Source organism: Rousettus aegyptiacus, unplaced genomic scaffold (genome assembly GCF_014176215.1).
Source record: "Rousettus aegyptiacus isolate mRouAeg1 unplaced genomic scaffold, mRouAeg1.p scaffold_m13_p_2, whole genome shotgun sequence".
Classification (NCBI taxonomy): Eukaryota; Metazoa; Chordata; class Mammalia; order Chiroptera; family Pteropodidae; genus Rousettus; species Rousettus aegyptiacus.
In genome coordinates, this window is record NW_023416295.1 from 25,496,863 (window position 1) to 25,515,069 (window position 18,207).

The following is an 18,207-nucleotide window of genomic DNA, read 5'->3' on the forward strand; positions in this document are numbered from 1 at the left end:
TTCTGTGTAACTCTACAAATGAGACATAGGCCCATGAGCTATAAAAACCCTACTGAAAGAGGGAATGAATTAGCCAAGTTGGAAACATTAATAAGGAGGTATAGTTTCAGAGAAGCAGGTAATATAAGCAAGGAGAAATGGTAACAGAACAGAAGAATGGGGGGTAGGCAACAAACAAATAGCAAGAAAATCTATTTCTCAAGCAAAGAGGAAGAAAGGAACTTCTTAAGTAATTACTGTTTTAAGACCCGATGTTAGATATTTCACATTATTGCTCTTGAAAGCAACTTTGTAATGTGGATATTATTATCCTCGATTTAAGATGAGGAAATAAAAGCTCACGAAGGCCAACTAACGCACAAATAATCATGCAGACAGAAGCGAGATTCAAAGCCTCTTGACCAAGCTTAATAGTCTTTGCACTATATAATAATCTCAAGGAGCTACATTAAACATATAACAAAATAAATAGCTTTGTTTAAAGTACATGAATTAGGGAAAAGGGGAGAGAAAACAATCTAAAAGGAAAAGAGCTAAGAAAATGAATTTCATTTTGTTATGTAAGCATATTCGGACTGTTAATGGTAGTTTAGAGAGGGTACTTGGGAAACCATACATAACTAAACTGGGGACTGGAGTAGGAGTTAGCGAGGCAAGGTGGGAAAATTTCTTTTCTGGGAGAAAATAGCAAGAATAGATCCATAAAGGTTAGAGAGGAGACAATGAATTGAACTGTAAGTTGATCAATATTTATTCACTGGTTTAATAAATATTTCCTGAAGCCTATTCTATGTCAAGAACCAAGGATACAGTAGCCGTCAAAATAAGAGTCCCTCCCTTTGTGGAACATAAAGCTTAGGAGACAGATATTCAAAGAATTACACAAAATATAATTACAAATTGGGAAGTGTTGTAAAGGAAAAGCATAGAGTGATTTGACAGCATCTAAAGGGAGACTCACCCAGGGACAGTGAAATATCAGAGACAGCTTCCCTGGGGAAGTGACATTTAAACTAAAAGCTAAGAAGGAACATGCATTAACTGAATGTGTGGATGGCTAGAGGAGACAATTCAGTCAATGAGGATGGAATATACAGAGGCCCTGAGATTGGAGAGAACAAGATGCAGTACAGAATAGAAAACCAGCGTGACTAGAACATAAGCACAAATGAGAACATGAGAAAGAAGGCTGGAAAAGTATGCAGGCTACATCACACATGGCCCTTAAGACTACACTTTGAAGTTTGTCCCAGGAAGCTAGGAAAGGGTTTGATCAAGGAAGTAATAAAATAAAAACTACATCTTGAAAGTATCTATTCACATAGATTCTGAACTTCAAGTCCACAAATACCAAAGGGTCTATGCATAGACTCCAGAGTCCATGAACATGGATGAGGGGGATAAAAATCTTTAATTTTCACTAACATCTAAATAAAATGTAGAATTTCCTTCAATTGTGAATATAGGCCCTCTATGTCACCAATACAAATCTCAAATATGTTCATATATTACAGTTATGGCAAAAATCTCGAAATGATGGTTTTGTTTCGCCATTATGTCATTACTTAAAAATCGTCAAAGTTTTTTTAAAACATTGCCAGACCTTGTTATTTAATGCATTAATAATCAAGCACATATATTACACAAGTTTTTTAAAATAATAATTTGATAACTATATTGGTTTCCTTAGTAGTTACACATTTTAAAATGTTATTCTCAGGAGTCCCTAAGTTTCACCAAACTGCCATTAGATTTAAGAATCCTTGAAGAGGGTAGAAAATATGTGGGGAGAATGGCAGAGAAGAGGAGAAACAAGCAATTCGGGTAAGACAATGGAAGCTTACATTAGGATGACAGCAGTGAACTCTGTAAATATCCTATTCCCTTACCAACAAAGTCGATCCAAGACCAATTTGAAAGACATTTAGGAGATAAAATTGACACTAGAGACTCTTTTCAAATGTAATTTTCAAAAATACCTAGTGTTATAAAAATGCTTACAAAATAATGGTAAATCAAAAATGCAGAGTCTAAAACTATCCATACAGTATGATGCTGATTAAAATTCTATTGTGCACAGAAAAGACTGAAATGATAGAAAGTATTTTAAAACATTAAACTGGTTATCACTGGGTAATGCAGAGTATTAAAAATGTTATTTTTTCCTTGGGACTTTTCTAAGTTTTTCCATATCCTGTAAAATTAGTAACAGAAAATAAAATAAGCCTAACTTTAGTTTTTCTGCAAGAATTTTAATGACATGATAAAAGGTTTGTTTTAAAGTGAAAATGTATATAACATTTTACATACTGTATGACCTCAACCATAGGTATATCTATAGGGAAATTATGGGTGATTTCTTTACATTGTTAGATTTTTTAAAATTACTTATTTTTTAGGCGAAGCAACCCTTGGCTGACCTCACAGACTGCAAGGACCTGGTCAGCTTACAATCCTTTATTTTTTAGTTTTTTACACCTACAGCACCTGGTCTTCCTCAGTGGTCTCCCAACCAAGTACTAACCAGGCCCGACCCTGCTTAGCTTCCGAGATCAGACAGGATCAGGCTTGTTCAGGATAGCATGCCTGTAGACTATACTGTTAGATTTTGCACGTTTGTTATAGAAATCACATTACTTTTATAAATTACATTATATTTAAACGGCACAAATGGATGGATTAGCTTGAGACAGAAAAGGATTCTTTAAGATTTAAAATAAAAAGAAATAAAGATTAAAATGGATCGACTTTGTTGGTAAGGGAATAGGATATTTACAGAATTCACATATAAGGGACTTTATAATCTCAGCAAAGCAGAGGGCAAGGACATCTAGGGCAAGCAAAGGGGTTGGGTAAAACTGGCAATACTACCTTAAGGGTGAATGTTTAGAACAGTCCTATGGGGAACAAAAAGAACTGTCAGATAGCACACAGGGCTCAGACAAGGATCTTTAGGGATAGAAAGGAAATGGTATTGATTAGTAATGTTCTCAAACTTCGTAAATAATTTATGGAACTTCTAAAAAATGTCAGGTCCCCCTTCCACTGATTTGGTTCATCAAGAAGAGGCCAACTAATCTGGATTTTTAATGAGAGCATTTTGGTACACTCAGATCATGTTTTGGGAAACTCTAGTTTAGAGTTTGGCTTGAAAAAGTTTGGCTTGATACAGAAAAAATTTTCAGATTCTTTCTACTCCTATCATTCCAACTTATACAGAGAGTCTACGTGTTAAGATTTTTGTTTTGTGCTGTTTGTTGTTTTAGAATTTCAGAAGAATAAAAGTCAGCTTAGGAAAAAAAATCAGCTTAGAAAAACAAGAAAAGAGTAGCAAAGACAAGACATACCAATAGCCAAAAACACTATTATCTGTATTGTAGAACTCCAGGCCAAACAACTTATCACCTTACCTTGAGTAAGAGAGCAAAATTACTCTGCAGAGAATCAGTCACACCATTTTCATACAATTTTTTCCTTGTGTGGTTTTCACTCACATTCTCATCAGACTGATAACTTAATAATGACTTTAACATGGTTTCAAAAGGGTCCACTGAAACAGACAATTTAAACATTTTTAAGTCAAAGTAATCACTAAAAAAATAAATTTCCAACAAAAGAACATAGAGATCAGGGAGGTATGGAATTGTAGCTGAGAGCATGGCAACTTTTTTTTTTTTTTCACAACTCCCTTAAGTATCTTTTACTAAATCTGAGCAGTTCAAAAGGCAATAAAAATTAGCAAGAATACAATATACAGACTGGGAATTCTACTATAAACCATTAATACTTGCATAAATTTTCAACCTACATGACAACAATATCTTTGATTTTAAAAAAAAAGCTAATTTCACTGATTTTAAAGCAAAACTGATCTTTGCACATAATCATCAAGTATTATAGATAAAATTATTTAGCTGATTTAAAAACTTTTCTCCTTCATTCATTATTTGAAGTGTTTCTTTAATAACTGGCTGTATTGTTTTCACACACATACATTGCCATTGTAAACAATTAAAATAACATAGTAAAAATACAAGGAAGAAAGTAAAATTCTTTTGAATCTCACCACAGACATTACTCAGTGTTAAACATTTTAGGGTTTTACAGCAGTTAACATTTTTTAACAAAGAGAGAGAAAGACAAAAATCTGTCAGAGTACACAAAGAACTACAGTCCCTTCTTTCAGGGCATTTTTCTCAGTTCATTAATGTGATCATTTGAATACTGTTTTATGCTTCCCCTGCTCCCAGCACTAAACTATAAACTCCATCAGACCAGAGACCGCATCTGGCTTCACTCATCACTATACTTTTCTGACAGAGCCATCCTTCTATGTTGTAGAAAGCTTAGTGATTAAGAGCATGAACTCAGGCCAGACTATCTGTCTAGCTCCAAGTCCCAGCTTCATCACTAATTAGTGGTGGGACCTTGGGCAAATGACTTAGCCTCTCTGTATCTCAATTTTGTCTTCCTTTAAATGGAGATAACCATAATACCTATCTCATAAGGTTGTTCTGAGGATTAAATGATTTAACATTTGTGAAGGGTTTAGATAGAACAGGGCTGGCATATCATAATTGCTATATAAATATTTGATAAATGAAATAAATCTGTATCATCATATTAAGACCTAAAAGTATTCTTTTATACAGCCATTAATATTTGTTTACGTAAAATTTTATAATAAATAATGCTAATATGTCTTTTCTCATTTATGTGATTATCAATTCAAGATAAATTCCTGAAGCTATTATTACTAGTTCAAAGATCATTGCCAACCTTCTCTTCAGAAAGTTTGTAAAATATTTATACTCTGTTTCTCCATTCCTTAATCAACAATGAGTTTTGCCAATATTTTTCATCTCTTAAGATAAGTAAAAATCTCATTTTTTATTTGCATATCACTGATTATTAGTGAGGTTGAAATCTTTTCATTTGCTTATCTGCCATTTGTATTTCTTCTTTCTTAATTACCTTGTTTTTGCCTATTTTTTCTGCAACTGCACTTTTTTATTTTCTCCTTAGTTTTTATTTACTTTATATATATGGGTGAGAAATAGTTTTTCCATTTCTTTTTAACTTTTTCCTGGTACCTTTTTATTTTACAGAAATACAGTCATCAATTACTACACACTATGTGTAGTTAAGAGTGGTCAACATTTTCCTATCTCTCTCATCTTCATCCTTTTTCAAGGTGTTTTCATTGTACTGGAATTTTTCATTTTTATGTAGACAGATTTACCCATCTTGCGCTTGATGGCTCCTAGATCTCTTGTCATGGTAGGAAAGGGTTTATCAACAACCCTCTCAATTTAATATTTAACCATGTTTTCTGCTATTATTTTTATGACTCAATATTTTAATTATTTTGGTATTTATTTTGAAATAAAGAGTAAGGCAGGGATTCGGATGTTTTTTTCCAAACAGCTAACCAGTTTTCACAATACCATTTATTACCTTTCCCCTTTATCATTAAATACTATCTACCATATATATTTGGCTTGTCTACTAAACTACTTACTGTATTTCATCAATCCTATCACAGTACAAGTTTCTTTAAATTAACTCAGCTTTTTAATGTACTGTTCTATTTGACGTAACAAGTATTACTCTTATTGATATCCTTTTCTAGATTTTCTTGGCTGCTCAGATACTCCAGATATAGAACTAATTTTTCAGCTTCCAGAAAAATTTACATTGGGATTTTATTTTATATACATACATAAACTGAAGAAAAAATGATCATTTTACAATACTGTGTCTTAAATGAAATAATAAACAAAGATGTCAGCACAATGCCTGGCATATAGTATAAAGCATACAATAAATGTTAGCTATTCCTACCTAAGAACAACATATGGTTATTTTAGATATGTATTCTTAAAAGATAAAGATCAGCTTATTGGAAAGAAAATTAAACTTACATGTTTTATTGGGGTTGATATGCTGCTTCAGTACATCAACAGTGCCCAAACTAACCACAAGGCGCCTGCCAAACCAGAAAGAGACCACAGGCCCAAACCTCTCGTGTAAATTAACCAGGAACTCATGCAAACTTCCACTGTTCATAATATCTGGAAGATTACCATCTCTGAGAAAAGAGTAACAGTTGACAAAATAATCAACTTAACTTGGAAGAATCAGAAAAGCAACCACTGGTTATGAATTAACTGCATCAAAAGATAAGACCAAAGGCACATGAAATTCACATTACTACAAAATCCAAAACTCAATTATATTTGACTTCTTGTTTTCTATAGTTATATTTAGACATGGATCGTCTAATATTTTAAGTATTTATAACACTTCAAACTAAATAAGAAAGGTAAGCAAGCAACATTTGACTTAAGCATGGAAAACGATACGATTTTTGCAGCACCTCATTCTTAGATAGTAATGAACATCATCACAGGCTGATGGGAAACATCAGATCAGCTATGGCAGTGTTTTTGTCTTTCCTTCTATCTTAACCTTGTTTATTTTCAAGTCTCTCTGGCTAGGGGAAGTGAAAGAAATGAAAAGTTTTGATTTATACAGCCCTCCTTTCTATTCTTAACAAAGTTTAGGTTGTGTGCCAAGAGATAAATTGGGAGTAAAGAAAGGAATTAAATAAGTTGAGTAACCTAAAAATATGGTTTAGTTTTAATATCAAAAATTAAGAGTTGACTCTACTTAATTCCAAAAAAATAATTACTCACTTTTCTTCGGTTGGAGTAATCCCCGGAATTCCTGAAGCTTGTCTGGAAGCCTTAAAGAAAAATTTAAAACAGTTTAGTGTAATGAATTATCATATGTCCCATAAATCAAATGTGTTTGGCCAAGACATCTGCAGGACCTTAAATTATGGCTTTCCAATTTAGTTGAATCTCAGGAGAGAGGGTATCCAATACAAGTGAAGAGAATACCCACAATGATAGTAGAAGAACAAGAACTATGCAGCCCAATGAGATGATAACCAGTACTGACTGGGGAGGAATGGGACTCTGAAAAGGATATCTTCACAGAAAATAAAATACAACTGATGGCTTTGAATACTGGGACAATTTCACTGAGTAGCATTATGACAGAAATGTTGAAAAGATTTGGAAAAAATTGATAACAGGCAAGAGTGAATAAGCTCCAACAATGTGCAAATAGTAAGTACAATCCCTCCCCACTGCCCTAATCTTAGCTTCCACAGTTCCATCCACAGGCATGAAGAGGGAGCCTAGGAAGGCTGTGTACACTGGGTAAGATGGCTCCTATACCAATCTCCATACTTCATTAGCAGAAATGAAGGATGAGCCCAAGAACACCAGGTAAAATGCTTTCTTGCCCTTTATTACATCCATATCTCATAAACAGCTGCAATTTTTTGGATGGATCTCAAATTTGGCATACCTTTGGCAAGACCCGGCGAAACTTCGATCTCCTTGACATTTATAGCCTCACCATCCAGAATAATAATATGACCTTTTTCCTTAATTACACAGGACACATGAGGCCTAGGACTATAATTCCCAGGTTTCCCCTTATCCCTCAGACTCATTTCCTAGAGAAGTTTATCCTCTTTCCTGACCCGTCTCTCCTCCACTCAAACCTTCATGCTACCTCAGCCACTAGTTCCCACAGCCACATGCTAGACCTTGGCATTACCAATATCAACATCCTGACTCCAGAAAGTATTTTTACCCCACCCACTTATATACTCATTTCCCACTCTAGCCAGCTAAGATTCCATGGTACGTCATTACAAGCACTCCTTTGCATATAACCTTAACTCCTTTGCCCTGCAGCCTTTGTCATAATCACCTAGCAAAACACCTACTTTGATTAAATTCAATGTTCTGCCAACTACCCCTGAATCCACACAGCTGGAGAAACACACAGCCATGCTGACCAATCTTATTTTATGAACCTTAAGTGAGCTGCCTGGAAATCACACATTTCCCTAGTCTATCATTTTCTAGATGACTATTTCACTCCTTCTGTCTCTTCACATTCCCTACTTTCACCAGTAACTGATTATCCTTATATTTTATTGAAAAAAATTAAAGTAATCAGATTACTTCAACACATAGCTACCTACATACCTATATGTGTGCCCATATATTCCACCTTCCTTATTGTCATGAACTATGCTCTAAATGAAATGTATTCCCATCCCTCTAATATCCACACTAGATCCCATCCTCTCCCGCCTACTCAAGAAAATTGTTCTAGTATTGCTCTTCTGTTCTTACATCATCAATTTTCTCTTCATGACTTGACAATCCTCATCAGCTTAGTAACATAATGAAATTTCTCCCACCTTAAAAAATTTCATTCATCTTACTTCCCTCTTCAGTTACCAGTCCCTTTCCTAGCAAAACTCGAGAGTTGTCTCCACTTGTTATCTCTAAATACACTCCATTCTGGTTTATCCCCACCATTCCACTGCAATTACTCTTCTTAAGATTACCATTGCTACTAAATTTTCTTGTCTTAACTTACTGGACATATCTGCAACATAACTTAGCTGATTACTAGCCTATGCTTAAAACACTTGGCTTCCTTCTATTTATCTGGCTGCTCCTTCCCAGTCTCCTTCCTCTTCTTCCTCTTCGCAACCTGTAACTATTGAAGTGTGCAGGACTTGTCCTTGAACTTTTTCTCTCTTTTATCTACGCTCCTTCAGAGATCACAACTAGTCTCCGATTTTAACTACCATTTATACAGTGATGACTCTCAAATTTAGGCTAGTGACCCAACCTGGACTTTTTCTTAAACTCAAGACTTATATAACCAATTATCTATTCAGCATATTGAAAAATATTTCAGAATATTGAAAAACAAACTCTTGATCTCTATGAATCTTCACTACTTTCCACTAAAATAAAACTAAACAAACAAAAATCAAAACCCTCATCTTTCCTGGAATCAATCCATTCTTCTAGCTACTCAAGCTAAAAATTCTGGTGTTTTCCTTGATGCATCTCTTTCTTACATTTCACATCGAATTCACTGAAAAATCTCATTCGTTTTATCTTTACAATGGACCAGTTCTCACCAACTCTGGTACTGTGGTCCAATCCAACACCCCCTCTCAAAATTCTTGTAATAGCCTAATGACTCCACAAGCTTCCACCCTTGCCTCAGGAGGCCCACAAGTCTATTTTAAACATATCAGTCAAAAGGATTATTTTAAAATTTAACTAATAAAAAAAAATCTTTAACTACCTTAATTTAAAATGTCATCTTCTGCTGAAACCCTCCAGTGGCTTCTCACTCATCTATAAAATGGCCTACAACTAAAATCTGCCCGTCATCTCCATCATTCTGACATTGTCTTCATCCCAGACATACTGATCTCATTTTCCTGGCACACACTATGCATGTTTCCCCTGAAGGTCTGCATTTCCTATTCTCTGCCTGGAATGCATTCTCAGATATACGAATGCCTTGCTCCTTCATCTCCCTTTCGTCTATGCTCAAACGACTCCTTACATCTTGACTACCTACTTAAAAGTAACAACCCTACCTACTCCCAACTTTATTTTTCTCCATGACACTCAACACTAACATATTATATATGTTTGTATAGTCTGTTTCCCTTTACAAGAATACAAATTCCATGAGTCAGGAATTTTCTGTCTGTGTGCTCACTGCTACATCCCCAGCACAAGGAACACATTTGATTGAAAGAACAGTGTTGTTCCTATTAGCTAATCAAAGAATCATCTCATTTAAAGACTATCAAAAATTCAAGCCCTGAAGCCACTAAGTGTAGTTTCTCAGAAAATAAGATATACTGGAAACTATAGGTTGTGTAGTTGCAATATTCCAGTCTAATTTATTTACCAGCTCTGAAAGTGTTTAAAGATGTTCTATCAATTATCAGAATTTGGTGCTGTTAAGCAACTTCACAACTTTTCCTATAAAACGACTACCTTGCTTTGTAGAACATGTTTTAAAGATGATTCCTCAACTATTGGATTCTTCTGAGGTTGACCAAGGCCAGTAAAGAAGGTTATAATGAGATTCAGAGATAAAGAAGTGGCCGAGTCAAGCTCATACATAACTCAGTGCAGGGTGCTCATCCCACTTGCCTCTCAGGCCCTACAGGATCAAGACCCGGTTAGGGCCTTCAGGACTTTGGATTCCGGTAACGACAGTTCAGAAGACAGATGGAAAGGCAGACGACACAAAAAAATGCTTAGAGAATCTCGGGAAAGGAGGAAAGGGTGGAGCACCCTGGAGTTTCCTCCCAGAAACACTAAAAAATGGAATTTGTATTCGGCAGAGTTTCTGCCAACAAGCCACCCAAAGTACTTAAGACTCTCCCGAGAACAGTGGCACGGAGATGCTGGGCGCGGGGAGGCCGGACCGCGAGGAACAGCCCCCAGCCCTCCCGCGGCCGCGCGGGCTTTCCCTCGGCTCTCTGGCGCCGGAGCCCAGGCAACTTGAGCCGCTCGCCCGCCTGCCCCGGGGCCGAGCCGTGGTCTGGACCCCGCGCCGCTCGCGTCAGCTCGGGTGTCGCGCGCACAGGGCGCCGCGTCCGTCACGACCGCCGAGCGCTGCCCCCGCGCGGGCGGGAGCAGGAGCGGGAACCCCACCCTCAGGCCCGCCCCCCTGCGGCCCGCAGCGACCAGAGCTATTTGGATGCGGGCGAGAAAGACGCTGAGGAGACAGCCGGGTCCCCCAAGGGCCGAGACGGCGGTTACCGGGTAGAGGTAGAGCACCGCTCCCACCAACGCCAGTAGGAAGGTAACAGCGAAGATCGCGAAGTCCAGCATGGCTCTTCCGCCCGGGAGCCACGTCTCGGACTCTCCGCTCGGGGAGCGGCGCCTGGGCCTGGCGGGACCGGGGACAAGAGCGTGTGGGCGCGGCCCCCCGCCAGGGCAGCGAATGGGCTGCGGGGGGCGTGGCCAAGGCCGGGCTGCGCGCTGACGCGGAGAGCAATGGAGCGCCGAAGAGCCCCGCACTGCGGGAGCCGCGCTGCAACGCGGGGGTTGCAGTGGACACGACTTCGGGACACGCCCACGACTTGGGGACAGAGTTGCCTGGGAAAACAGCCCAGACTTCTTAAAAACTTTAGGAGTTACCCCTCTGCCCTGACCAACACTTTTTCCAGTGGATTTAAGATGAAAACCTCTAAACCAATGAATGATACTTGCAGCGTCGTCCCGGGACTGTGAGCAGCAGCAGTAGCAGCAGCGCCGGGGAACTTGCTAGGAATGCAGATTCTCCATCCCACCCCAGACCTACAGAATCTGACACAGACGAGGGAGAGGGGCACAGCAATCTGTGTTTTAACAAAGCTGTTAAACGCAGTAATGAACCCCTGAGCTGAACTAATCTGAACAAGGTAGCGTCAAAATCAAGCACCTTTAGGTGCTCCTTGTTTTGCAAAAGAATTTACGTTTGAAGGGGGCTAGGAAATGTGATTCTGTGACACTCTCGTGGTGGATAAGATTTCCTTGCTCCGCGGACTCTTCAGTAAATTCCCTGAATGTTCTAAACTTCCATTTCTTGCTGTGTAAAGCAGTGGAACTAATACCACACAGAATGCCTGTAGAGTTAAAGCAGATATTTTATTTGGCACAGCTCCTGCCAAAGTGGTATCTACTTTAGCATTTAGCATTAGTTTTTCTCCCTCTTGTATTTCACATGTCTCAGGTTTGACATGAATAATGTGAGGCAAAGCCTGCTACTTACTGGTACTCCATTTAGTGAAAGCGTCCTATAAGTATTTATAGATTTTATAGCTTTAATAATATAAAGTGTTCAAAAGGGAGTGGGTAGGTGGCAGTTCAGCAAGAGAAATCATTCCAGGTTGCATTTTAGAGCTTCTATAATAAATGACTTATTTTATGAATATGCATGAAACACCTCATTGAAAATGGCAAATCTTTTGACATCAATAGCAAATGTACAAAACGTTGCTATTTGAGATTTAATTTGACAGAAATTGTACTGTTAACTCCAGTTTTCTGCGAACAGATGTTTCAAAAGTTAATTTTTAAGTCAATTCTTTGGAATTTTGGAGACTTCCCATCATAATCATGTTCCAAATAGGTTTTCAAAACAGAAAACATCAGTTTTTAAATGCATAATGTGGTAGGTAACCCTAGGCACCAATCCTGAATATAAACTACACTCCCTCTTTTAGTCCTACATTGACCCTTTGAATTTTGAGGGTCTGTGAAAAAGACAAAATTACAGATGCTGAGCCTGGCACAGTATTTTAGTGATTGAGTCTCTAAAACTATACAACCTCCTCTTGTGTTCTTCAAATTTTTACCTAAATGCTCCCTAAAAGTATTTTTTGAAACACCATATATATATACTCTCACACATTTTTGTGTTGACATTTAAATTTTTTATCTTCATTTTAAGGGATTAAATTTCTTATAAGAATTATATTGTGAATATTCACATCTTGAAATTGTTCAATTCTGTATCTCTAAAACTCATTTTAGGATCCTATAGCACCTATTTACTATAAAGTGGATCTTTTGACCAGAAGTGATGTTAGGTGGGATCCCTTGCCAGTGAATTAAATACTCCATAGCCCTTAAGATAATGGTGCTGGCTGAGGCTCTGTGAACAAAAAAGGCCAAACTATATAAAATACATTTCTATTTTTTATGAATGAACCACTAGCCCTTCTACAATGGAAGAGGCCTGAAGTGGCCAATTTTCCAGCAAGTCGCCCCTTGGTCTTGTTGAGGAATGAAGCTATGCTGGTGCTAAACATTGCTTTTTGCTGCTGTTAAGTTGGACATTCAGTGGTGGCAGTAGCTAGTCCAGCTTTGGTTAGTGGAGAGCTCATGCTGTTGAACCCATGTAGTCTCCATTTCTACCACTGTGGCTTCTTTCATATACCATTGCACCAGCCTTGGAGTGGCCAATGCAGGGACTACCTAACATGAACTGGACTGGTTGCTTTGTTCGCTTGTTTAGGGCCTCTTTCATGGTGAGTGATATCTGGTGGCTGTTAATATGTAACTAAGAGATTTTCACACTTCTTTCCCACTCCCATGTTCATCTATATACTTCTACCCCAGACTTGACCAGCTAATCAAGCCTTTCATCATTGCCCATGATTCCGTATATATTTAAACCTTGGGCCTCTTCTCTTTCCATGTAAAGTGACTGGCATGGCGCACCACTATCTGTCCACTGAGGTGGTTTTTGCTTGCCATTCAAGACTGCCCACTACTAAGGCTTCGATTCAGCTGAGACCTATTTTTGGCTTCACTCAACATACTGAGCCATCCCATGTGTAAACCAAGTTTGGGCTTTTTTCTCCTCCTCCATCTGATCATATAGGATTACCTACAAAACTAAATGGTAGCGAAGGAAAGAGCACTGGTGCAACAATGGTTGACACTATCGAGATCTGAGCTACTTGCTCATGCAGCTTGCCTCTCTCTGCCCTGTGATCCGTAAGACTTGGTGGTCTGACAAGATCTGGCTTATGATGGGCAGTGTTGGGAAACTGAGTCTCTTACAAGCAAGATATTAACTGTCGTTTTTGTTCTGGGCATAACCTTTTCAAGGAGATAGTTTTTCTCTAGAATAGAGGTCAAGTTTATTTATCAGTATAATAATGTCTCCCTTCAGGGCAAAGGGCAGGCAGGATGCTTGCAGCCCATTATAAAAGTTTCCACTTCCCTAAACTCAGATTCTTCGGCTAACATAAGATTGTGAAGTGTATTCTTCTTATGATTTCATTTAGAAGTTTATAGTTGTAGGTTTTACATTTAGGTCTATAATTCTCTTCAAGTTAATTTGTAAGGTAAAGGTGAGATTTTTTTTTCCCATATGGATAACCAGTTCTGACACCACGTATTGAAAAGCTGCATGAGCAAGTAGCCCAGATCCCCGTTATCAACTACTGTTACACCAGTGCTCTCTCCACAGCTAACATTTCGTTTTATAGGTAATTCTATATTACCTACAAAATGGCACATTTGTAGACCATTCATTCTATACTTATGGATATATCTGAAGGGCCTCTATTTTCTTCCATTGATCTACATGTCTATCCTTAAGCTAATACAATGTCTGGATTACTGTAGCTCTATAGTTAAGTCTTGAACTCAAACGGTGTAAACCTTTCAACTTTGTTTTTCAGATTGTTTCGACTACTCTGGGTCTTTTGTATTTCCATATAAAATTTGAAATCAGCATTTCAATTTCTTCAAACCTCCATTTACCCAGGTTTTCTTCAATTTGTCTCAATATTTTGTAGTCTTCAGTGTACATGTCCTGCAAATGTTATTCTATTTACTCCTAAGTATTTCATCTTTTTCAATGCTATTGTAAATTGCATTATTTTGAATCTCAAGGCTTCATTACTAACATACAGTAAGAAAACCTCTTTTTGTATACTGATCATGTATCTTGTGACTTTGCTAGGATCATTAGTTCTAGTAGTTGTGTCTGGGTAGATATATAAGGATTATGTTAACTGCAAAAAAGGATACTTTTGCTGTTCCTTTTCCAATATCTATGTTTTTTGTTTCCTGCCTTTTTGCACTAGCTAGGGTCTCCAGTACAATTTGAATACTAGCAGTGAGAATAGATATTCTTGCCTTGTTCCTGATTTTAGGAAGAAATAGGTCAGTCTTTTACCATCAAATATTATGTAGATATGGGTTTTTCATAAATATCCTTTATTACATTAAAAAAGCTCCCTTCTACTTTTATTTTGCTGAGAATTTATCTTGAACAGATGACTTTGAGTCAATTGATTTGCCTGTATCTATTAAGATGATGACAGGGATTTTCTTTGCTATAATACAGTGAATTACATGCACTGATTTTTAAATGTTAGCCCAATCTTAAATTCATGGGATGAAGCATGGTCATGTATTATACTTTTCACACATTGCTAGAATTGATATACTACTAATATTCTCTTAAGAATTTTTGTGTCTTTGTTCATGATATAAGCTGTAGTTTCTGTTTTCTTTTTTGCTGGGGTCGGGGTAGGGGTAGGATTACATGCCTTTCAATATTTTGTTTCTCCGTTATTGCCTGCAGAGCCCTAAATTTCCCCCACTCTTTTTTTTTTCTCTTTCACCATCCAGTCTCCAAAGTGGCTGCATTTTTACTCTTCTCAAGCAGTAATGCCTTCTGAGATCGCCACATCGAATGCTGCACACGAAGTCCATGTGTTTGTTTGTTTTGTACACAGTACTCTGATCCACCCAAACTTTTCTTCAATATTTTTGCACTTAAAATGTGCTTTCTCTGGGAGTCTTTTTTTGTTTTTTAGTTCATCTTAAGTCTGTTATTCACCTACTCTAAATTTTTCTGGACTTTCCTTGCTCTCCATAAAGACTTACTATAAAAACTTGAGACAGCTCTGCTGGAATTTGTTTTTTATTAAGTAACTTGAAGTCTGCAGTGTTATCTATCTTATTGATATCTTGAAATCATGGTTATTTGCTCTTATTTATCAGCATGGTTTTTTTGGAGGATATGAAGAGAGATTCGGATGTAGGTAACTATCACTACCTTAGATACCCTGTAAACCCAGAGTCATCTATTTTGGATCTGCTTTACCATTCATTAATTTTCCAAAATTATATCACTTATTTCCTCTATTTTTTCTATCCTTGTAGGTTTATGTCTTCACTGTTGTTCTGAACTTTAATATGGAGCAAAACTAAATATAGTACTTATATTCAATCTGTTATCCTTACCGTAAAGTATATAGTCTTTTCAAAGACCTATGAAGCAAACAGAATCAACTATGGAAAATGTTAAGTGGTAAGGACTCCTTCTAGTCAATCATTATTTTATTTAGTTGAATTTAAACTTCCAAAAATGTAGAAGTAAAATATTTAATATCTTTTAAAATACTCCAAATTAAATTCTTTTTGGATGTTAATAGAACTCATTTTCCTTTAACAAACACCGTTCATGCTGGTTAACTTAACTGGCATACTAGCTAAAAGCAGAATGTTTCATAAATGACACATTCTCATTTCAAAACTCCATATAATTTTACTGCATAAGAGTTGTAAACCCTAATTGCAAAATAAAACTAGCTACATCATTTATAAGGAAATAATTTGGCTTAGGTAGCAAAAGAGAAAAGAATACATACCTAGTATGAACTATTGGTTTTTCATTACTGTTAGGCTGAATAATGGCACCTAAGTATGTTCACATCCTAATCCCTGCAATTTGTGAATGTTACCTAACATGGTAAAAAGAACTTTGCAGAGGTGATTAAGCTAAGGATCTCCAGATGAGGAGATAGACTGGGATTATCCATGTGGGCCCAATATAATCACAATAGATGTGATAAGAGGAACATAGGAAGAGTCAGAGGCAAAGAAAGCAATGAGATGATGGAAGCCGAGATTAAAGTGATATGCTGTGAAGATAAAGTGGCCATAAGCCAAGGAACACAGGCGACCATTAGAAGCTGAAAAAGATAAAGAAATGGATTTTCCCCCACAGAACCTCCAGAAGAAATCAGCCTTGTTGAGACCTTGACTTTAGCCCAGAAAAACTGACTTCAAAATTCTGACCTGCAGATTGTAAATTTATTTATGTTTTTAGTCACTAAATTTGTGGTAATGTACAGCAGCAACAGGAATGTACAAAATCACTGTTAAATGCAATGATGTACCCTAAAGGAAGACAATATGAGGTATCTGATGTTATGATCAACATCATCTATCAGTTAAATACTTCATAGTAAAGATAATTAGATTTGGGGTATCATTTATTCACTACAAAGAAACTTATTTTGCCTCTCTTAAAAAAGGAAACTTATACACTGCTGGTGGGAATGTAAACTGGTATAGCCGCTATTGAAAATAGTATGGAGGCTCCTCAAAAAATTAAGAATAAAATTACCATATGACCCAGCAATACCTCTTCTGGGTATCAACCCCCAAAATTTGAAAACATTTAACTGTAAAGACATATGTACCCCCTTATTAACTAATGTTAACCCAATAATATTTTTAAAAGATATATGCACCATGATGTTCATAGCAGCATAATTCATGGTGACCAAGATATGGAAACAACTGAAGTATCCTTCAATAGATGATTGGATAAAGATGTGATACATATATACAATGGAATATTACTCAGCCATAAGAAAAGATGAAATACAACATGGGTAGATCTTGAGATTATCATGCTAAGCGAAATAAGTCAGAAAAAGTTGAGTCATATGGATTTCACTTATATGCGGGATATAAAACCAAAAGCAACAAACAGACTTATGGACACAAAAAACAGTTTAGTGGTTACCGAAGGGAAGAGGGGACAGGGAGGCATACAGGGTTAAAGGGGGTGAAATGTATGGTGACAGAAGGAAATTTAATGTTGGGTGGTGAGCACACGATTCAATATACATATGATGTCTTACTGAATTACACACTTGAAAATTACGTAATTTTATTAACCAACGTTACTCCAATAAATTTAATATAAAAAAGAAAAATATGGGTAGAAGACTGAGGAATAAAATTGATTAAAATGTAAAAAAGTAAAAATTAAAAATAAAAATAAAAGATTATTTCTTGCCAGAGAAATACAGATTTAACTTTTGTCGAAAGATAATCTAAGCACTAAGCTCCTTGAATGACATTAGTTCCTTAATTTTAAAATCTGTGTTGCTTAACACGCTATATATTTTATAGTCCCTTTAATAATTTACAATTTATTATTAACCTTTAAGTGCATTTTTATGAAGGAACTCCATACTTGCTACCCAATATTTAAACAAATATAGTAAATGATCTGGATTTCCTACAATCAATAATATTCCAATTGTCCTACTTTCGTTAATGTGAAACTAAAATTATTTATTACAACGCTATATTTTTCACTACTGATCCTTTAACATTATTTCACTGGATCCCTAAGCCATCATTAACATTGCTGTTTTACAGATGAAGTAACTGGAACCAGATATCTCAGGTGTCTTATTCAAAGTTGTAGAGCCAGTGGATAGTAGAAACATGACTTGAAGCCAGATCTTTGGTTCCACATACATGACCTTTCCACTACACCACATTCTGTCTATTAGAGATATATGGCAATATTTCAAAATCTCACCCAATACTACTGACCATACATCAAAATTTATATTAAATTTTCTGTTGTTTCAATATATTTAAAAAACAGTAGTGACATTAGTATTCTAGGATCTGTTGATGGTATATTAGGCAACTAACTGTAAGAAATGAAAGGTTGTCCTCAGAA

The 18,207-nt window shown here is 36.7% G+C and overlaps 1 protein-coding gene and 1 pseudogene across 3 annotated transcripts in view; both read right to left on the reverse strand.

Moving 5' to 3' along the window:
• Positions 1 to 10,838, reverse strand: part of LOC107519363 (cytochrome P450 20A1) — a 38,288-nt gene extending 27,450 nt beyond the window's left edge. For all 3 annotated transcript variants that reach the window (XM_016161926.2, XM_036236222.1, XM_016161924.2), the window contains exons 1-4: positions 10,683 to 10,838; positions 6,699 to 6,748; positions 5,925 to 6,091; positions 3,411 to 3,550 (exon numbers count right to left, since the gene is read on the reverse strand). In XM_016161926.2, coding sequence (XP_016017412.2) covers positions 3,411 to 3,550; positions 5,925 to 6,091; positions 6,699 to 6,748; positions 10,683 to 10,754 — 429 coding nt within the window. In that variant the 5' untranslated portion in view covers positions 10,755 to 10,838. The remainder of the gene's footprint in view (positions 1 to 3,410; positions 3,551 to 5,924; positions 6,092 to 6,698; positions 6,749 to 10,682) is intronic.
• LOC118614820 lies at positions 2,476 to 2,594 on the reverse strand (annotated as a pseudogene).
• Positions 10,839 to 18,207: the final 7,369 nt, after the last annotated feature.